The 22,472-nt window shown below is 39.2% G+C and overlaps 1 protein-coding gene and 1 long non-coding RNA gene across 17 annotated transcripts in view; one reads left to right on the plus strand and one right to left on the minus strand.

The window, feature by feature from the left end:
* The window catches only part of DLG2 (discs large MAGUK scaffold protein 2), a 998,134-nt gene that overhangs the window by 133,900 nt on the left and 841,762 nt on the right, over positions 1-22,472 (plus strand). For all 15 annotated transcript variants that reach the window (XM_064644938.1, XM_064644939.1, XM_064644940.1 and 12 more), the window contains exon 5: positions 15,616-15,714. In XM_064644938.1, the coding sequence (XP_064501008.1) occupies positions 15,616-15,714 (99 nt within the window). The remainder of the gene's footprint in view (positions 1-15,615; positions 15,715-22,472) is intronic.
* On the minus strand, positions 2,794-6,083 carry LOC135409444 (uncharacterized). 2 transcript variants are annotated; one of them, XR_010428214.1, is made up of 3 exons: positions 5,734-6,083; positions 4,354-4,526; positions 2,794-3,862 (listed from the first exon to the last, which is right to left on the minus strand). It is a non-coding gene; the product is annotated as an uncharacterized LOC135409444 (long non-coding RNA). The 2 variants fall into 2 exon arrangements; XR_010428213.1 differs by having other exon boundaries at positions 4,354-4,534.

The following is a 22,472-nucleotide window of genomic DNA, read 5'->3' on the forward strand; positions in this document are numbered from 1 at the left end:
TTTCCTCTCACTTTTCCACAGTGCTGAGGAAAGGGACCTTGAGGTCCTGGTCGATGGCAAGTAGAATTTGAGTCAGCAGTGCCCTGGCAGCCAGGAGGGCCAACTGTGTCCTGGTGGCATCAGGCAAAGCATCACCAGCCAGTCAAAGGAGGAGATTGTCCCCCTCTGTTCTGCACTGGGTTGGCCTCACCTTGAATATTGTGTGCATTTTTGGGCACCACAATACAGGAAAGATATTAAGCTATTAGAGAGTGTCCAAAGATGGGCGATGAAGATGGTGAAGGACCTTATGGGGAAGCCGTGTGAGGAGCAGCTGAGGTCACTTGGTCTGTTCATCCTGGAGAAGAGGAGACTGAGGGGAGAGCTCATTGCAGTCTACAGCTTCCTCGTGAGAGAAGAGGAGGGGCAGGCACTGATCTCTTCTCTGTGGTGACCAGTGACAGGACCTGAGGGAATGGTCCAAATTTGTGTCAGGGAAGGCTGAAGTTGGGTTTTAGGAAAAGGTTCTTCACCCAGAGGATGATTAGGTATTGGAACATACTCCCCAGGGAAGTGGTCACAGCACCAACTCTGTCAGAGTTTAAGAAGTGTTTGGGCAATACTGTCAGGCACATGGTGTGACTCTTGGAGCTGTTCTGTGCAGGTCCAGGAGTTGGACTTTGATGGTCCTTGTGGGTCCTTTCCAACTCAGGATAGTCTATGATTCTATGATTTTAACATCATCATCATATTGGTTTGCCTTGCATAAGAGTTTAGAGGACTCCCTGATTTGATATGTCCTTTCTGACAGGGAGATTTGATTTAGTCTAACAATAGTTTATTTAATTTAATATTTGATTTCTCCTGACATTGGTGGGATGGATCTGGGATGCTGGTATTAAACAAACTATACCTGATCAGAAATGATGAAAGAGTCATATCCTCCACAACAGGTTTATTTGCTTTTATTTTTTTTCACATTTATATAATATGCCTATCAATCAACCTCTAGGTACTTTTCTAATCTGTAATTTGTTATTTCATCTGCAAAGGATTGGGAGCAGGCCAGAACCGCTGTTAGGGACCAGAAACAATAATTTTCCCCAATGAAAATGTGCCTGAGTATTAACCAGCATACAGAATTAGCCAAACTTTTAATTAAGCAGTGAGCGTCTATTATGATAAGCACTGAGGTCAGAGTATTGTGTAAATTCTACTTGTATGTATCAAGGTGAAAAATTATAGATCTAGTTTGAAAATATCACTTGACAAAAAGCTCTTGCAATTTTAACTTATTTTTTCTAAAATAATTTTCCTAAACCACGATATGTTCTAACAAGGGAACACCAAGTAATCTGAAAAAGTTGCTAATAAATAAAAATATCAGAATGTCCCAACAGGTTTCTTCCACAAGCTACCAGTTCCTTTAAAGAGTATGTGATATAATTCATTGTTTCTAATAAGATTCTGAGAAGTTCTATTTTAACCACCTGCAAAAACAAATACATCAACTCTTAAAAATATACTTCTTTGCCTTATAAAACTGTAAGCGTTCTGTAAAATTGATATTAAGGGAAAAATGTACTCTAGTTAAGATTCACTCTAAAAATATTTCAGAGCAATTTGTCTCACACGTTTATTAACTCTGATTCTTCACCAATCTGAGCAACTGAGCAAGAGAATTCACTGCTATCCACGTGCAAAGAACACAGGTCTCCATAGAGAGGTTTAATAGTCCATTATATATTTTTGCACTCTAGCAATACTTCTTTATTAAAATGCTTCCTAACTAGTTCCCAAGAGTAAAGAAAGATATCACCCCAAGACTTCTGGATCATATAAAGGTCACCCTGGGAGTGATTTTCTGGATAGATGCATGTATCTTTGCTCAGTAAGATAAATATACATGAAAGAGAAAATATCCATCCTCTTTAGTTTTTTATAAACCGGAACAGATACTTGCAGGTTTTAGCAAATAGTAAAATACAGTTCCAAAAGTAACAACCTGGGAAACTAAAAGGAAGCTGTCAGCTTGAAAATATCATTTCTCTCCACATTTTTTATGTATAATACTATTACAAATAACAATACTAGAAACACAGGACCTTATGCATTTTCAGCTTGTGCATTTTACACGTTTGATTGTGCTTGATTCTCACTTGTACCACTTTAATCTGAACAAGTTATACTGAAAGCTGCCTCTGGTTTAGAGATGAGAGAATTTGCTGCTTATTTGCCATTATAATATTTGGCTGGATCGTGAATTAAGCATTCATCTAGACCTTTGTGCACTGTGAAGGAGTGAATTTCATCCTTTGCCATTCTTCTTTTCAAGCCTTTAGGAACATGTTTCTTTTTCCATGATCCATTTACTCATCCAAATGGCTTTTTATAGAGGTTACTTTCTACACTAATTTCTCTATTTTCCTTGCTGGTGGAAGCCTCTGTTGACTTCCACCTTTCCACCATCTTGACACAACTGTTTGTCTTACTCTTAAGGTCTGTTTCCTCTCTACATGTCTACTCCTGTACCTCACTAGCTCTTGACCTCCCCATCTGCTTCCTCAGTTCTTCAGCACATATTCAGTGAGGAACTTTCTTGATATTGCCACTTTCAGTGCTCAGAAGCTCTTCAGAGAGAGCTAGTGCACTAGCTCTCTGTTTCATCTTTAAAAATGTGTTTTGTCTGAAAAGATAGGTGGTTGCAGCTGTAACAAGCATTCCTGGTATGATATTCTCCTCCTGTTGATCAATACTCCAGTTCTTTCCAGAAGTGTGGGGGAGCCTACCTGGTTTTCTGAAATGCTGTATATATATATTTTAGGTCAGCACTTTCAAGTAGTCATGGTGTTGCTTTCTGAGAAGAGACAAGGCAAACTGCTGTACAGGTTGGAAAAAAAATTGAATTAGCAGTAACAGACACAGTGGATCTGAAGTCCTTTTTTTCAGAAGGGCTTTTGAAACTGACATAAGCAGCAATGGTAACTTTTAAATTTGTGTCGTTTTAATGAACCACTAAAACAAGTTTGATCTATGTGTTTTGGAATTTGTTAATTACAATGAGAAGAATTAAAAAGATCTGCTGAGAGATTTCAGGTCAGTCATTACGTCAGACTTGTGTCTTTTCTCAGACATTTTTTGGTGTTGCGGTGAGTTTGTAGAAAACCAGAGGTAGCAAAATGGACAACTTTGTGTCTTCCTGAGGAGTAGGAAGATTCATGACAGACATATGCCTTCACTTATGTAACCAGTATTCTCTTTTTTTTGAGATATCTTGTACTTTTTTTGACTGTAAATGCCCCCAGCGCACCCAATGGTATTTCTGCTAGGTCAACAGCAAGCCTGTAACTACAGCTTTCAGTATTCAGGATGCTGAATAAATTGTTACCTGAAACAGTCCATCTTCTGCTGTTAGAGGTGTATTTCTTAATGCTGCTTCTTAATTCGGTATCACTTTATGTCTTGGCTTCCTTGCTTTTTTTTACCATCTAGGCAATGTGCCTGATATAAACAGATATCTTTGCACTCAAAGTGGACACTTCTGTTACTTTTGAGGTTTAGAATCGTCATATATTACTCTTCACTTGCAATTTTTGATGATCATTTTACTCTTGGACAAGGACCAAAAGCCTCCTTATACTGGTGTTCTGTTCTACAGAGAGTCATCACAGAGAGGGGAGGACTGATCTGACATTCTTGCTCAGTGCTGAATAGAGAGGAGTGCTCAAGTTGTAGTGAATTTGGAAAACCAATCTTTGTGCCCAGCTTCACAGTGTTTTGTTGCAGCCCAGCCAAAAGATGAAGAAGGTTTGGATTGTCTTCGTGAAGGGTGATCAGGACATTGGTCACAGATATTCAAAAGAAGATTCCTTGTTAACTGTAGCTAAGAAAATAGACATTGTGATGTTTCCAAACTGTGAAATTACATCACTAATTACAGGTATTTGTCTTAATAGTAAAACTGCATTTTTGCTAGTAGCCTTTAAAACTGCAATATTATAATTTACCATCTCTTTTAGGGGCATCTCTTATGAGCCCTGTTTTACGATGTACTGTACAAAAATGTGTCAAGAGGATGATCTTGCCTTGCTTCATCTTTGTTCATAAGCTAGTGAAATGTGAACTTGACCTTGTGGTAGCAATAATGCAATAGGTTGTCAAGAATGGGGCTGCTGTTGTGGTTTAACCTATCAGGTAGCTAAACACCACACAGCCACTTGCTCACTCCCCTGCTTCCCTGTGGAATGGGGGAAAGAATTGAGGGAAAAAAAAAGTAAAATTTTTAGGTTGAGATAAGGCTGTTTGACAGAACAGGAATGGGAAGGAAAATAATAGTAAAAAAGAATTTGGATATACAAAGCAAGTTATGCCTACCAGCCACTGACCAATGCCCAGCCTGTTCCTGAACAGCAATCCCTGGCCAGCTTTCCTCCCATTTCACATACTGAGCATGACACCACATGGTATGGAATATCCTTTAGATCATTTGGCCTCAGCTGTCCCAGCTGTGTCTCCTCCTAGGTTCTTGCGCCGCTCCAGCCTTTTCCCTGGTGGGCTGGTGTGAGAAACAGAAAAGTCCTTGGCTTAGTGTAAACACCACTTAGCAACAACTAAAACATCAGTGACTTATCAACATTATTCTCATCCTAAATCCAAAACACAGCACTGTACCAGGTACTAGGAAGAAAATGAACTCTATCCCAGCTGCAACCAGAACAGCTACATATACAGAATAGCACATAGAGCTGTGTTCTTTTGGCATTAACAAACATCAATGTTTTTCTGAGGCTCCTGAATACAACCAGAATTGGAATTTGAGCCCCTGCTAATGAGAGGTGAGTAGAGCAGAGTAGGACATACAGCAGATTAGAGTAACTAGGACATAAAGGTGATTTGGGATGTTTCCAGCAAATATTTTCCAAATATTTTCCTCCCTAGCCTATACATACATTGATACTCAAACCAGCCTCTTTGATGAGAGATACATTCCAACAAAGGGAGAAAGACTTACCTAAGCTGTGTAGACACATGCAAATGCATAAAGTTGCAGACAGCTTTAGCGTGAGGTGTTGCAGAGTTGACAGTTTTTATAAGACCGGATTTATTGCCTCATCCAGGCTCCCCTCGATGTCAGTGAGCTGTGACAAGGGCTCTGTTTCTCAAGTAAAGAACTATCAGCTTCAGCTGGTACCTGTGAAGAATTCCTGGTCCATGTAGGAACCATATGGCCTGCATAAGGTAGTATGCATGGAAGAGGCATTATATAGACTGGAAGACTTCCTCCCTACCACCCTTGGCGCTGCCTGGTACATGAAATATTTTCTCCTTCTCTCAGTGTCAACTACAGTTGACAGTGATATTTATTTAATGGGCTTACAGCAGCCCTTACACTTCTGTGCTTCTACAACCACAAGCTCACAGAAGCTGAAATCCCTGTATGGTCCATAATTTTTTAATAACCTTGGTCAGTGGCTAGTGCTAATAGTTCTTGGAGTCCCTATACAAAACCACATATTTCTGCTATCTCTCCATTAGGCAGTGGCAGATTCTTATCCAGCGTGGAGGTCAGGACGGTTGTCACAAAGGAAATTGTCGAGCATTGGCAGATCCACGGAGCCCTAACTTTCTGCAAAGTATTTAGTGAAGTATTTGTTTTCCCTTTCACTAAATACTTTGTTGTCTGTTTATCAACATTTAGGGAGCGTGATGATGTATTCTGCAGTTTAATGACCTGATTCATTCTACTCAACTTACCTTTTGAGTCCTCTTCCTTTGATATTTTGTAATGCTTTGTAGGAGTGAAGCTGGATTAAGAGATATGGCACTATGTTTTGCCAAAGGTTTTGTTTAGTTGCAGTCCTTTTTGCATGTCAGCATGAGTATATCCAATTGTCTAGCTCAGCAGACATGACTTAGCAAGGCATCTTGCCACTGTAATGACAGCCACTGCTTACTGCTCCTCCCTATGGCTCTGGCTGAAACAAATATTCTTCTATACTAAGGTTTAGGATGCTTCAAGTAAAAACATCTTGAAGTGAAAATCATTACAATATCCTTCAAGGCTTTGATTTTATGGTTTTGTTGTTGGTTTGTGGTTTTTTTTTTTTTTTTTTTGTTTTTGTTTTTTGTTTTTTTTTTCTTTTCTTGTCTTTAATACAGGCTTTATGTTCTTGTATTGGTGTAAAACACCTTTGGTCTTTGTGAGTGTCACTTTATGATATATCAGTTCTGTTCTCAAAATAGGACTAGTTTTATTACTGCTATGGAGTAGACTGACTTAATTGCACCATTTCTGGCAAGAACATGCACAAAATTTAATCTCAAGTGAAACATACATAGTTTCCTCTTCTGTATTTCTCTGGAGGTGTGTATAAATAGGAAGAGACTGTGTGGGCCAGTAGTGGAGACAGGAGAGTGTTTCTGTTCTTGGATTTGCTATGGACCTGCAGCACATCATGAGATAAATCAGAATTCAATCACATTATCTGAGTGACTTCTTATTAAAATATATTTTATACAAGGTTATCATGCAGTATATAGCACTCTTGGATGTTACTCCTATTTTGAGTTGTTAGAATCATGAAATGGTTTGGATTGAAGGGGACCTTAATGATCATCTAGTTCTAATTTTCCTGACATGGGCAGGGACATCTTCCAATAGACCAGGTTACCTGAACTCCCATCCAACCTGACCTTGAACGCTTACAGGTATGAGGCATCTGCAACTTCTCTGGGCAACCTGTTCCATTGCCTCACCACTCTGACAGTAAAGAATTTTTTCCTGATAACCAATCTGAACCTGTCCTCTTTAAAGACATTTCCCCTTGTCCTGTCACTACATGCCTGTGTCAAAAGTCCTCCAGCTCTCTTGTAGCCTTTTTAGGTAGAGAAAGATGCTACGAGGGGTAGATCCTGTCATAAACTGTGTGTGGTAACACACATACACTCTTTTTCTCCTGGGAACTAAGAGGAATACAGTCCTTTGAAAGCAACGATCATAATTGTCCTGACTGAAATAGATACTATTATACTTAGCAGTAAATGAAGAACTGCCTCCAGAAGCCAAGGCAGCCCATAGGAGCCCTTGCACTAGTCCTTTTCCATCAAAAACTCTAACCTTACATTCAGAAATGCCCTATTATCTCTAATCTGAGGTCACTCCATGACAGCTGTATGGAACAATGGTTACCAAGCAGTTCCTCATCTTGCACCTTACTATAATTGTTATTAATTAATACAGTCTCTCTCATTATGGTTGTTACAGGGGTCCAGATAAAAACACAACGTCAGCAGTTAAGTAATTACGATTTAATGGGCCCTTTTGACGGGGTGCAGAGCTGGGAAAAGTCAATAGCCAACAGCAGCCTGGAAAGAGGGAAGGGCAAAGGCTATCTTCCTCCTCCCTCTTCCCTCCATTTGATTATATCTGTAAAAAATGGAGGCCCCAAGAGTTTAGGAATCAGTTCTCTTCCTGGATAAAAGCGAAGTTGAGCTCATCATGTGCTACACCATTGTGTATGGAAAGTGGAAACCACTCTGTAAGATCCTCCTGACTTGAGAGCACTGCAGTGATTTACTTAACTGTTTTACATCTTGGCAGCTATGTTTGCTGCCTCAAATCTATTACAGCTATGCACCTTTCTGAAGAGTCTAGTGCTCATTTAATTTACTTCTGGTTTTCAGGGGAAAATGCACCAAGTAGGGGTGTTACTGTGTGGACCTTCTGTTATGATCTTGACCTCAAGCTGTATATCCTAAAGAGGACTACTGGAGTAGCAGTTTGAGGTAAAGGGCTGTACGTATCCTTGGGATTTCTGACAAACCCAGCACTGAGCCCTGAAATTGGTAGTAAAATTCCCACACTGTGCTAGGAACATCTTTGAAAGAAAATTATATTGGTTTTAAGAAAAACTAAATGTGAAAAGAACAATTAAAAAATACTGTGTTATTGTAGCAACCAAAGCAGATGGAGTTTTTTTTTTAGTTGTTAGAAAAAATAAATCCACACTGATGCAATAAAAAATGACACAAGAGAATAAATGTATTGAGTTGTTATGGCAACTAAAATATGTAGGTTGGAATTTATGTATCCAGAACTTCTATGTAAGTAAAATAAACATTATCCTTGCTAATTAAAATAGCATGCAAATATTATTTAATTTAAAATCATTAGTCATATTTTCCTTTACAATTAATGACTTGCTTTCTGTTTTCTGTTTCCAGGCATTTGCATTTGCTTCCAGCTGTGGTCTGCTTGTATTTTCAGGGCAAGAATGTGATTTCACTAATGTGGGCTTAAATGTGGAGGGACTCCACTGAAGCTAATAAATAATATATGTGCAGGTGGGCACAACTGGAATCAAACCATGTGCTTTAACATGTTATTCTTACTGCAACTGACCTTTCTGCTTGCAGGGCTTTTGGCAGGTGTCATTACTCCATGCTTGAAGGGACCTCCCTGTGCAACCACATCTCCCTGTGTTTCCCCCCAGCTTGATACAGTGCATATGGAGCTCCTTTCGGAGTCTGTTTCTGCATACAGCCTGCACTCTTCAGCTCTAGATTTAGCCTCCAAGATGTTTTATGATAGGCAATTCTAAATGGGCATTCATTAATTATGTTCAGCCTTTTAATTTTTCTAGTCCTTTTCCTCCAGCCTTCAGGAGAATTCGGTAATAGCTTCTGCTTTATTTGAAAGAAATAGAACTTTAATATCCCCAATTACTCTTTATGTTTCATCTTCTTTATGCTCAGCAAAGTGCAGGCTGGTGTCTGAAAGGTAAAGGAATGGGGAGAATGATCTGACTCTGATCCCAGTGAGCTGTGAGAAATGCATTTATTTGTTTAACATTTTAATCTTATTAATTCCTATGTTTAAAGGCATCTAAATTTGCCTTATGGAGTTTAAAAACAATGCTACCAAGAAGGTTTTGGAAAATACTCTATCAGAGTAAGAACTCAGCCATACATAAGTTAGTTGTCTCCATTTCTTATGTGGGTAGTTGCCTGGTATGCAGCTACAGCTGGGGTGCATCTTTGCCTGAAAACTGCAACCAGTCTGTCCAGTCTCATGCTTTGAGTGTCATTCTCATGCATCTGAACAGTGAATTATTTACCTCTTCATCCTTGCAGCACAGTTCATCTTTGCAGTGGTTTTTTTGCTCATTTTTCCTCTTTACCACAGCAGGTCGTGCCGCCCACCAGTATTTGGTGTGCTAGGTCTCAGCAGGGGAGACTGTACCCAAGCAACAGCCCTTTCAAGTCTTGTGTTTGCAAGGACTCTGGTAGCTGCACAGTACCCTGGTGCCTCTCTGCTACATGAACCATTACACGTGGCACAGTCCAGCACTGCATGACCTTAGTGACTCTCTGCTGCCTGGGAAAGGAGACGCTAGTGCCTTGGTTTGTACCCCAGCTCGAAAATAAAACTCTGCATGAGCTGTCCTCTTTTCTGCCCCTTTAATCCCCTCTCCAGAGATCCCACTTGGAGTACTACAACCATCTCCCAACACAGGAAGGATCTGGACCTACTGGAGTGAGTCCAGAGGAGGGACACAAAGATAATCAGAGGGCTGGAGCATCTCTTTTATGAAGACAGGCTGAGAGAGCTGGGATTGTTCAACCTGGAGAAGAGAAGGCTCCTGTGAGACCTTAGAGCACCTTCCGGTATCTAAAAGGAGCTTTTAAGAAAGATAGGCACAAACTGTTTAGCAGGGCCTATTGTGACAGGGCAAGGGATAATGGTTTTAAACTAAAAGAAGGTAGAATTATATCTATATATAAGAAATATTTTTTTTTAAAATGAGGGTGGTGAAATGCTGGAACAGGTTGCTCAGAGAGGTGGTGGATGCCCCATCCCTGGAAACATTCAAGATCAAGTTGAATGGGACTCTGAGCAACCTGATCTAGTGGAATGTGTCTCTGCCCATGGCAGGGGCATTGAAACAGATGACTCTTAAAGGTCCCTTCCAACCCAAACCATTCTATGATTCTCTTTTTCAATGATGAGCGACACTGGAGATGGAGCCTGGATCACCAAGATGAATCCTGTGTGTGTCTTCAGGTCAGTCACAAGGCTTGAGTTTGTGGAGCCAGCTAACTCCTGCCAGCTTCATCTGAACTCTCTATCTGGGAGGACAAAAGCCGAAGCACGAGCTAGTGTCTCCTCCCTGCCTGAATTTCCTGCCTGGAAAGTGAGTCGTCTTACCCCAGACCAGAGTCACAGTGCAACTGGACAATTGTGTGAAATGGATAGTCAGGGAGATGGGGTTTGAGTATAGGTTTTGTGTTCAGCCAAAGCGACTACTCAGTAAGTGATAGCCTGGATGACAGCTTTTAGTTGGATGGTCAAATCTGTATCCGGAAGGAGCAAACGCAAAGTTCACTAGTGACATTCTGACATCCAGAAACATACTGAGAGCAAGACTTGCTCTCGGGAGGGTGGAGCAGCATTAAACCAGATCCTGACCTTTCCAAGACACAAACCCACAGCCAGATAATTGTTCCTGAGCTGTAACAGTCTTTAAGTCTGTCATAAAATTTTCTGAGATGTTGAATCCATATTGGCTAAAGTGGAATCATAAAAATCCCAGGGCAAAATAAATATTATTGTGATATTTATGCTCACTTCCAAATAAAATAACTTAAAAATTAAAACCTTGTGATGTGATTTATACAGTAGATTCCATGCCCAAATTTGTATTTTTGTTTTTTCCATTCACATTTACTGGTCATATTGGGAAGACTGGTGCAGAAGAAAGTGTGATGACATTCTGACAGAGCTTAGCCATGAAACCTCGTAGCAATCTGCAACATCACCCTGACTTAAGACAGCTGCAAAGTCTGAGCTAATGTGATGTGATGTGGAGCAAACCTTGATGTCATCAATGAACCAGAAACCCTAACATGGAAATGGAAATAAAATCCTTTCTGATGTCTAAGTCTTTTGACCTGGAATCATGCCTTTCTACAGGACTTTAGAAACACTGAATTAGGCATCTTCTTTTTTACAGGATTTTGTGGACAAAAAGAGAGCTCCGTTATATTAATTCTGGACTGAAATTTAGGCCCGGCTGAGGCAAATTAAACTGCCTGACTTCTGTGGGATTATATTTCTGATTTTAGTTTCTTGCATGGCCTGCTCTGGGATTGTCCAGGTTTTCAGTCATCTGTGATATCGATGAAACTGATACCCTGTCAAAAAATTTGCTGAATGACATTTCTTCCTGTGATAAGGACTATAAGAGGTATATAAATAGGATTAGCAGGGTACAGAAAGAGCAAAGCACATCTTAGAGTCTGTGCATGGCATTGCAGGAAAAACTCTTCAAACCGTCAGTGGTGCTTTGTCTCCCACAATCTGTCCAAGATGTACAACTTTTTGTTTTTGTGGTCCAGTGATGCTCACAGCACATTTAGGAGAGCTGTCAGCTCTGTCTAGATATGGCAGAAAGGTGCAGGCCGTGGAGGACAGATCAGAGGCACAGAAGGCATTCTTGCTGTTGCTGGCATGTTGTAACAGATGAACTTGACTTGATTCCAGTTCTAGTTCACACACAGCTTGAACAGTGTGAGCAGGTTGGCTGTACCTGGTGTAGAGGTGTGCTCTGTTCTATGCTAGTAGCAGCATCCTGCTGAGCATCTCAGTTCAGCTCAGGTTGCTTCGAAGTCCAGCATAGCTGCGGAATGAATTAATTTACATCAGTGTCCTGTAAAATAGATAATTCCAGCATATATTATTTTGAAATGTAGCTTTTTAAATGTTCTAATGATTTTCAAATATGCTTACTCTAGAAAAAGTTAATTAAATAAAAGCAGCATCTCTCAGCACTATATGTTCCTTGAAGCATTTTGTTACCAAGATGATAGATTTCTTGACAAATATTGGCATCCAAAAGTTAGCAGATCGCTGAGGGTTTTTTATACCTTTCCTCTCCTTATGTAAAGCACTTGGGGCAAGCAGGTATTTATTGACAGGCTCTCATGGGACAGGAGCAGAGCTACCAATTGGTGATACAAAGTGGCAAAAGACTGATTAGCTTGTGTTTTGAATTTCTCTTGCTAAAAGCATACAGGAGAGTGTTCCCTAAGCTGCAGAAGAAGGCACATTAGCTCTCTGAACCCTGAGGCAGTTGCACACTTATTTGGCTTCTGACCCACCCTCCCAGTCCCTTTGTAAAGCTGATCAGCATTTTCTGGCCACAAAGTGGTGCATGTTTCTAGAAAATATCCCATTCAAGTGTGTGTGTGTGTGTAAGTATATTCAAAGATCTGGAAGCAATATCCTAGAGAGTGGAAGAGCAGAATAATGTTTGCCTATATATTTCTTGGTGATTTTTTTTAATATTTTTTATATTCTCCATGTTAAGCCTCACCCCGGGAAGTAAATGTGATAACTATTGCGGATGGCTACAAGCACCTCCTATTGCTGTATATATATATTTATATCTATATCATGTATTAAGTCTGCAGCCTTACAATAGATTGGAGAATTCATCTGCCATTCCTATAGCTCGGCTGCTATAGGAAGACTTTCCATAGAAACTCTTGGAAACCCCATACACCATAATTGCCTGTGAGGGCAGATGCTCCTTCCGTCTGGATGCTGGCTCAGACATAAACTGGAACATGCTGCCTACTGAAAGTGGTATCAGTGACAAGTCTTTAATAACTCCAAGCTATGTACTTTGGCAAAAAATAATCAGCAAGAATTCTGTTGTTGGTTGATTGTGTCAATTGTACATGTCCTAATAAGCTATCGGAAAGATGTGTTATATGCACAGAAAAACTTTGCTGAGCACTCTTAAAATTAGATAAAATTATCAAGGTAGATAATGTGCTTACTATTTTATTAATAAACATTTAAATAATGCTGTAAGTTTGCACAATAAAAGAGACATTGCCCTGAAGAGATTACAGTCTAAATAGTACCTGTTAATTATAAACTACATAGATTAGTGTTGATTATACACAGAATTACAAGGTTGCTTTTAGTGTGATCTACAATGCTCATGGTTACTGCCCATGTGAGCAAAGTTACCAAATGAAGTTTTAATCTGCTTATGCAACATTTGCTTGTAAAATCTCTTCTGTTTCTCTGACCAACTTGAAGAGAATAAGACCATGTTTTCTTCTGTGAAGAGGAAGATAGAGTTGTTCTAACTCCCAGCCCTCTAGATACAGGGGTCTGATAAAAAGTCTTTGGCAGCAGTTTTACTTCAAGCTTGAAGTCATTACTTCCAGAACCTCCTACAAGGATGTACAAGCGTGGTGCATGTTGTCCACTGCATTTGTACTGTGTCATGCTGGGGCTGCCCATGCTACATCTCAGGTCATGGTTCAGGAATAATGAGGTGTTGTTGAACACTTCCTTTGCATGAGAAGGCAGCTTTCGGCTATAAAGTGTACAGATAATTATAGACAGTGTAGGCTTTTACTTGGCCTCTAAAGGGAGGATTGTATGTAATCAAGAATAAGAAAAGACTCAGATCAAAGATTGTTAGTTTTTAATAAATCTATCACAACACACAGCAAGTATCCTTTTTGCCTCTTGGATTATACAGTCCCATTTATTTCATAACACAAAATTAAATATCTCTTCACATTCAGAGGGATTGTTAACATATACTTTGTTTCAGTTTGGAAACCATATATTATTTTGCTAAGGCTTATTGAACCTTAATACACTGGAACAGAGAGATGTTCCTGAGTTATTACAATTACTCTTACTTGAGCTGTTTGAACCTGCCTAATGTCCTTGTTTTGCTGCTCTTTACAATGACTCTGTGACCCATTTCCCTAAGGAAAACAATGGAAACATTTCATAGCATCTTATGACATTGTTTTATGTTCTTTCCAAATATTAGAGTCAGCTAATAGTGAAAAAATTGAGGAAAAATATGTAAAATGTAAACAAAGTAAGTTCCTTATCCAATTTTGCAGCTGCACTCATTTGATAAATGCTCCCATAGAGTATGTAGTTTTTACTGAAACTTGTCAGACCCCTTTTGAGAAGTTGCAGAAGCTGAGCTCCTTTAGGATCAGGATCCTTTAGGTCTTGATGATTAGAGAAAATAATAAAGTATTGATTTCCAAAATTTATATTGTTGCATGTAAATAATAACAATGGAAACCACTTATGTCAGGTATTCAAGGAAAGAAAAGATGAAATGAAATTTTTATGCGTGCTTTTTAGCTCCTTGCAAACCCAATTTTCCGTTCCTGAAAGAAATACTTAGGGAGTTGCTTGGATTTTCTGTAGGCTCAGAGGCAAAACCTGGGGTCAGTTCCCTTCTGTCCTGCAAAATTTTGGCCTGGTTTCCTTGCTATCCTTTCCTCCCTTCCAGATTACAAATGCGAAATAATTCAACACCTTTTGGTGACTAGAAACCAGACAAAGGAATGCATGGTTCTCCATGTGAGAGAAGCTGTAACCTTAGAGAGGACGTGCATGGAGTCCTGTGTACTCAGCCTCATGTAATGCTGAGCTGCTGGGCCTGATCCAACCTTTAAGCACAGTCTTTACTGGAGCACAAGGCTTGTGCCATTGGTTCCAGTGAAGCTAAAAGCACGTGTCTAAGTAGTTGCCTGGATTAGGGCCAGCATTCAGTCTTTGCTGGACAGAGCCCTAAATAAACAATCTAGGATCAGAGGAGAAAACATTTGCACATGTGGATGTGATTTGGCTGTTTCTGTGGCAGTGGCTTGTTGTTTTCTAAGTTGTACTGGCAATGGTTGGTCTACTTAAAATGCTAACAATTTCTTGCCTGTTGTGTTAAAATTGACTGCACTCCTGTTACACAGGCTAAAACAGGATGGGTCTAAATCACTCTGACTGCGTGTGATGCTCAGCACTGACAGATACAAGACACTCTACTCTATTTGAATCTGCCCCAATTTCCTGTTCATGCTCTTGCAGTGCCCAGAAATATTCTGAGATCCAAGTGAGAGGCAATCATCATGTTTCATTCAAAAGCTAACTCTTCAAGCACGTTTTTACAGGGCAGAGCATTGTAAACAGAGATGTCATTTGTAATATTTACTGTCTTAATGTAAAATCTACGGTAAAATTGAAAAAACAAATACAACCTTTTACTATATCTTCTGCCAAAGATGTTATTTGAAGAAATACTATGTGTTTTATGAGGGCATTGTGTAAGCAATGTAAGATTGAAATCTGTATAAATGAAGGAAAAATAACAAAATAAAGCATTTGAATTTAAGAGATTTACAAATATGGCTTCTAGACAAGCATGAAACTCTTTTAAAAAAGTGTCACCTATGAGAATGTAATGAATTAGAAATAAAAAACCAAATCAGATAATTGAATTGTTGTCGTGAGGAGATCTATTATATGTTCCTGCAGCTACTCCAGATGAGAACCCCATCACGGTCAGTGGGTCTTTTGGTCAAGGCACTGATTCACAGACTTCCATGAGAGTACCTGTAAGATTAAACCTAGAAAGTTTTGCATGACAAAACATTGAAGTGAAAATCTTATGTATAAGCCACCTCATATTTATCTGAATTCAGGCTACCCTTTTGTATGTACATGCTAATCTTTATATTTAAATGTAATAGAATTATAGTGCACATCTCAGCTCCTTTATTTGATTTTTCTTCCCCCCTGCTCTCTAGCCTGCAGCTTCCAATGGATCAGAAGGATCTGGACAATGTGGTGAACACAACAAGGAGAACCCAACTTTTGAAAATTATGTGATAGACATAAAGACAAAGGTATTGTCCACTCTTTTTTGTGATGGAGAATGAAATCCTTATTTAGTGAAGTTTTGCTGGAGGTGAAGTGTGTAGAACATACTGAATTTGAGCTCCTGGATTTATTTTTTGCTGCTTATTGGCTGCATGTACATTACCACATCCTAATGAGGCTTATAGCTGCAATTTATTGCTGTTTGTTGCTAGCCCTGCTCATTTTGTGCTGACCAAGGCAGATTATAATTTTTATTTTTATGTACAAATATTGTTAATATTGGTGATGGTTCTACAGATTTGCTGATCTGAAAATGGTTTCATTTCAATCTATTTTTGAAGCCCATGTTGTTGCACAGTTAGTAGATTTTATTCAAGGTGTTTTCAGTCTCTCGTGTGTTGTAGTTTCTTTTAGGTTTGGAGTCAGTATGACGGAATATAAATGTCAGCAAACTGATGGTTTTTGTATGGGCAGTCTAATGATACCTATCATAAAACTATGTTGAACAACATAACTTCATGGTTATGGTAAGGGGGTATGTTACATTTCTCTGTCTTGCTGCTTGCAACAGTGAAGGTATAAGTGTTTCATTATAATATTTCTATTATTGTCATAGGTTCACAACTTGGCTGGAACAATTCACTTGGGCTAAGATATTACTGTGTAGACTTTCAGCCTTGGAGTCATTGTGTATTTTTTCTTTTTGAAGTGAAAGAAACTTAAGTTTTCTTTTAAAGTAAGCAAGCTGGAAACATGATGAAAAAGACCCAGATATTAACTGAGTTGGCGTGCTTGTGTGATATCTTGTAGACTTCAGCAAATGTTTCTAATAGTGGAAACTTGCAGATTATTCCTCTTGTCTAAGGCTTTTCCATGAGATTTGTTTTCAGATCTAGATTGATTTCTCTGTCCATTATATTTTCAAAATCTAAAGATCTAATTGTCTAGCATGATTTTCTGAATTTCTTGTGTTGTTGTGTTCCCAATTTTTTCAGAAAAACTTTGGTACCATATGGGACCATGGTGGTACTTAAAAGTTGAAATACAAGAACATGTATACTCATTGAAATTTGTCTTTATATTTATGAAAGATATTATTTCCCCAAAGCAAGGAATTATCAAAAGCTTGATATATATCCTAAATACATTGTGTCCATGAAGATATTGTAGATATCATGGGATGTAGTGAATCTCATCCCAATTTCACAACAAAATTTGTGTTATGAATGCTCAGCTGAACAATGCACTATCTTCCCTACTTAGAGTTACTACAAACTACTGGACAGAACGTTTCTCCATCAACAATTCTATGAACTAAATTTTCATGCTGTTTGTACTCTCCAGTACAAAGTGTACCTGAGAGTAAAGCAGTTCTATTACCAAACTCTGAAACATTCAGAGCTGTGAGTGGTATTTTCTTCAGTTCCCAGTACCATGGGATAGCAGATAGCAGATGTTCTGTTTTCATTTCCAGGAACTTGTGGTTTAGTGTGTCAGTTCACTTGAAAGAGTCATTTTGTCTGATATTTTTTTCAAGTGAGTGTGCTTGAGTGTTAGTGTCATGCTCCTTTGACAGTGACACATAGCTATTTAGGACTGGCTACATGTTTAAACATATGCACCAGAGCTTTTCAGTTGCTGATGATCAGGTGGTTGTTAGATTTACTTTGCAGAATGCTCAAGAATTAGAATGAACACTTCATTCACCATTGATCTTGAGAGTTGAGAACAACTTCAGGACATACTGTCCTTGAGTACCCTGTGATTCTGTTTCAGAGCATCTCAACCCACATAGAGGAAGCAGAGCATTTGTAACTGAAGCATTTCTATTTCATTCTGAATAAGGGATTTGTGGAAAATGAGAAAACAGTTATGGCTTTATATGGGAAATAATAGATACAAAAATCATTAGGCATAAGTTTTAAACTAATTAGGGTTGCAGAGCTTTCAAAAGACTAGCTTATCCAAGGCTCTTTAGAGCTTTAGGATGGCTCTAGGGACCTGTCCCCATCCTCTGCCCCAGACCCTGTGATGATGAATGTGCATTTCCTACAACTCTACAAATCATATTGTGTTCCCAGCTTGCCTCACTGCCTTCTTTCTCATAGGTCCCCAAAAGGGTGAGTTTGTGACAATGAGACTACTGGAGAGGTTGTGCTGTTTCCATCTGTTGAGATTTTTAAGACTAGACTGGATAACAGCCTGGATAGCCTGGTCAGATCTCACTGCTGAACCTACTTTGATTGGGAGTTTGGAATGTATACCTTCCCATGTCCTTTACATTGTCACTAACCCTGTGATCATCTGTTTACATTGACTCCTGGAGGGGCAGAAAGGCCACCGCATTGCTGTCTGACCAAGCACCCTTGGAGGCAAATGCCTTTACACACCACCAGGTACAGCAACCAGAGGCCAGGTATTACATACAATAATGCCCTCAGCAAAGTGGGCCAGTGAAGTGCCTAGTGGATTGTCTATTAGAAAAACAGAAGTAGCTTTTTTTCCTGCTTTTCTGGGCCATGCTTGGCTAAAGTGGGGCGAGGTCCAATATACTACATAAAAGGGTGGTAGTCTGGGAAAGTATTTGGGGTAAGACGAGATAGAATCCCCTCCACAACTGTGAAGAAAAACCCCTTTTTTCTGTGGCTTTTGAGCCTGGGGCCACTGTGGCCACCTGGGTGCAGAGACCTTGTGATGGAGGAGTGGAGCTGCCTGTCCACCCTTTGCTTCTCCCTTCACCCATTTTACCATCTACCTGCATGACTCTGAGTGGCAAGGTCTGTGCTTCCCTACACAAAAGAAAATGGTCTGTTTCTTTTCACTGGGAAAACTACCATCTGAAGAAACTGGTCAGGACTCCAACATCAATTGTGCTAAATAGCAATGAAATTTGCAATGCATGGGTGAAGGAATGATTTGTGTTGGAGACTCTCCTGGGCCTGAGGCCAGTTGCAGAGCTGTTGCTGTTAGGGCTGCTGCAGTCAGGAGGGGTAGAAATGCTAATCTGGTGATCTTTAAATTAACACCAGTGCTCCTGAGCTTCTGGTTCAGCCTGGGAACTACATTAAAATTCTTAGTGACTAAGGCATACAGAACTTCATTCCTTCTGAAATTTGTATTAACTTCTCTTCCTGGATGAAAAGGAAATTATTTTGACATTTCATCTGTAAAACAGCTCCCTACTATATAACCAGGATCTGCAAGATTAGTAATTTCTCTCTTTTTTTTGTTTCCCTTCTACCATATACTTACTCAGATAACTTGTATCCTGGTTAGCCTACTAACTAACCAGTTGTGGTGCACAGGAACTGGGTTCAAGTGGTATAAATGAGCTCTGACTGTAAAGAACATAAGTTGCCAACTGGACGAATTGCCCTCTTGGAAGACGTAATCAGGGAAGTATTTTTTTGTAGCTTATTTGGGTGCAATATGGAACCTGACAACAAGAAACAAAATATAACCCCATGCGAATGACTGGCAATGTAATACCATCAACAAGAACTTCGTAGTACAAAATTTAAGATACATTAGGAGTAAATAAATCTTTCTCTGTATTTGTAAGAGCATGTGTGTGTTCATGTGTTCTCTGTGTAGGTGCATAGAGCTCTAAATAGTCACTGGCTAAATTTTGCAAGATGCTGACATTACTAATGCTGCGTTAGCAATCTGGTTAGATGCCTTCTTTCTTAGTGTCTACTCTAAAACTTGGAGACCTAGTACTCTTGTTTTTCTTAATTTCTACTGTTTGAATAAAAGAAAATAAGCAAGTTTTGCTTTTTTTAATAATCTGTTTTTTCTTTACAGATTTTGCTCTATAGTATTTGGGTTTCAAAAGAATTTAAGAAATATTAAAATATGTGCATTGTGAAAAGTTAAAAAAAATAATCAGAGAATCTTTCCTGGTGGTTTTAGCTTTTACAGAAGCTTGTTTTTACAAATATTGAATTCAGCTGGATGTTGCAGGCTCTGGTTCTAAATATAGTGGCCTAATTAAACCCTACGCTTTGGTTATCCAAGTGGAAGTACCTGGATACAGTGAAGACTTTAATGCCAGAAAGGAGCATTAAATTGTCCAGTGTAACCTGCTGCATTATAAAGACCATCACATTTTACCCACTCACGTCATATTATTAGTTTTTGTGTGACTTAAAAACAGACACCTTGGTAAAATTAGAGGAGAAGGAAGCAGTCACCTGGGTAGGTGGTTTTCACATGGTGGTCCAAGAGCCACTGGTGTCATAGTGGGAAATAGCTGTTATTCTTCCTATATTAAGGTTTCCCAAGAGTCAGAGCTCATCACAGAGGTTACTTTTTACCATCTAAATTGACTGCAAGCAACTATAAACCATGTCTTTTCACCCCAGATGGCTGCTCCTCAATTTGTTTAGTTTTTGGGTCAAGTCTTTCTATAGTAGACTTCAGTCAGGATCATATGTACAGACAACAAGAAGGCTGGAAAAAATAGAACTAAGCAGTAATATGACCTCCAGAAATTAGAGCAGAAGGAGGTGTTGCTAATGATGGGTAAAGCAGTGCCAAGGATTTGAAAATCTTAGTCTTGGGGACAAAAAATGAATGGAAAAAGTATTGAGATGGAGAAAGAAAATTCAAAAGCTCAGCCTCTTTTTGGGATTTGGGATAGGTAGTTAATGGAAATGAGGAACTGTATCCTTTGGAGAAACACTAGAGACCCATTAGCAGTCATCTGTTCCCAGTCACTGATAGGTGTGTGTTAGAGACTATTACCAGGAGCCCTGGCAACCAAAATGAGTCTGTGGAAGGATGAAGCTGGGACCTGTGTCACCAAAAGCATAGCTGTCTTCTGTCTGGGGCTATGGGAGATTTGGGGGGTAAAAAGTAGGTGGTAATGTTTCAGGGAGCATGCTGCTCAATGATGTGTTAAGCTTGAGTAGCACATGTGCAACTCATGCCCTGTTGAGTGTTCATTGTTGTGTTTTATAGAAGGAGGTGATAGTCAAAAATTGGAAGAGTCCAGGAGGAAGCTTTTTGGTACACTGATGGAGCTGGATGAGTCATGTTCATGTAAACATCCCCAAAGGGTTAAAATCCTCTGTTTTTCATATAAATTGTAAGTAGGATCATGAGTGCACTGTGACTATCTCACAGGAGTAGAGTTACTTGCAAATAGAAGCATTTACAGATCATGCACTTAGAGACCAATTTCAAAATATATCTCCATATGCTAGTTTCAAGTCTGAGATGAAATTTTACAGCCAAATCATTAGGTAATTATATGTATGAAATATTTCACACCTTACTAGATCAGCTTGACTCTACCAATTAGAAAAGAACAAACTGTTGAATGCTTTAAATGCAAGTGTTAAAATATCTCCTGATTTTAGAGTTGACTGAATTCCCTTTTACCCTACCATGCTTAGAGCACAAGAGTGGCTTAGGTTAGACCTTATTAGGTTAATTTCTTCTTAGGGAGATGCTTAATTGGGTCTTACTTCAAGGATGTTTGAAAATTCCCCATTTCTTATAATCTATAGCTTAATAAACTTGTCTGACTGTTTGGCTACTGGATTAAACCTCAGCAGGGAGAAAACCTGCAGGTTCTAGCACAGCCTGTAAATGCAAATCACGTTGTTTTGTGCACATGTGGTTGCTCAGAGTGAGTTAAAGCCTTAGACAGAGTTGTAAGCGCTCTGGAGACTTTCTCTTTAAGATGTTATATCCACCAAGACTTTAATAGTTGGAGGAGGGTTGATTGCTCTCTGACCACATATCTGATTCACTATGGATTTTGTAACTTTGGTAGCAGTGACCTCATTTTGGCAAAATAATATGTGTCATTTACTGAGTGTCTAACTGCTCCAGCAATCACAGGAATATTAGGGTTATAACCTGAGTAATTTATGAAAGAGTGATGACTCTTAAAAAATCTTTTATTTTCTTGGAAAGGCTTATTTTATTAAAAACATATTTTACCTCTGAGTGAGAATGAGAGATCCTCAGCAAAGCACCCAGGGGGGTTTGTGCTGTCCAGTGTGTTGAAAAGGTGAATTGTAATGTATGGGTGTCTAGACATTTCCTCTTGTTGCTGTCAACAGTCCAGTTGGCTGTATTTTTTTTTTCCAGTGAATAGGAGCATTGATTTTCCTCTCTCTTTGGCCAGAGCTTTCATTTTACATATCTTTCTCCTTCTCTGTCTCTTTCTCTTTCCTTCCCTGTTTCTTCTCTCTCTCTCTTCCTCTATCTGGAAGAGAGGGAAGACTGTAAGAGCTAACAGTAAGCTTTCTAACTCAGAATGATTCATGTAAGACACCTGAAAGGCAAGCTCTGCACCAGCATCACTGCAAGAAAGGTAGGGCTTTGGGGGCTAAACAGTCTGTAAAACTGAGCAAAACATAGAGATAAATCGATTAACTCTGTGGATCTGTCAGTGATGCAAGAAAAGTTTGGGAGGAAACCTTAAGAGTTTTTAAGCTCTATTGTTCAAGGTGCTTTCTTTTTTAATTAAAAGTTTGATGTATTTTTCAAAGGTGGCGAAAAAAAAGGTTCCTCTCCATGACTTTGAACAATGTGTATAATGTAGGGTTTTTTGTCATGGGTGGTAAACTATAATTGTGTCACTGTTGTTCTTGATGTGCATGTGTAAATATGCAAATCCTGTTTCTTTCCCCTGATTTGTTGTTATACTTAAAGTTCTCTTTATCCAGCTGTTATTTATATTCACTTACTGAATCTGAATCTGACCCAGTAATTCTGAGCGATTGTAGCTGTGATGCATGAGTTCTCACACACACCTTAATGTTTCAGT

This window comes from Pseudopipra pipra, chromosome 2, assembly GCF_036250125.1.
Source record: "Pseudopipra pipra isolate bDixPip1 chromosome 2, bDixPip1.hap1, whole genome shotgun sequence".
Classification (NCBI taxonomy): Eukaryota; Metazoa; Chordata; class Aves; order Passeriformes; family Pipridae; genus Pseudopipra; species Pseudopipra pipra.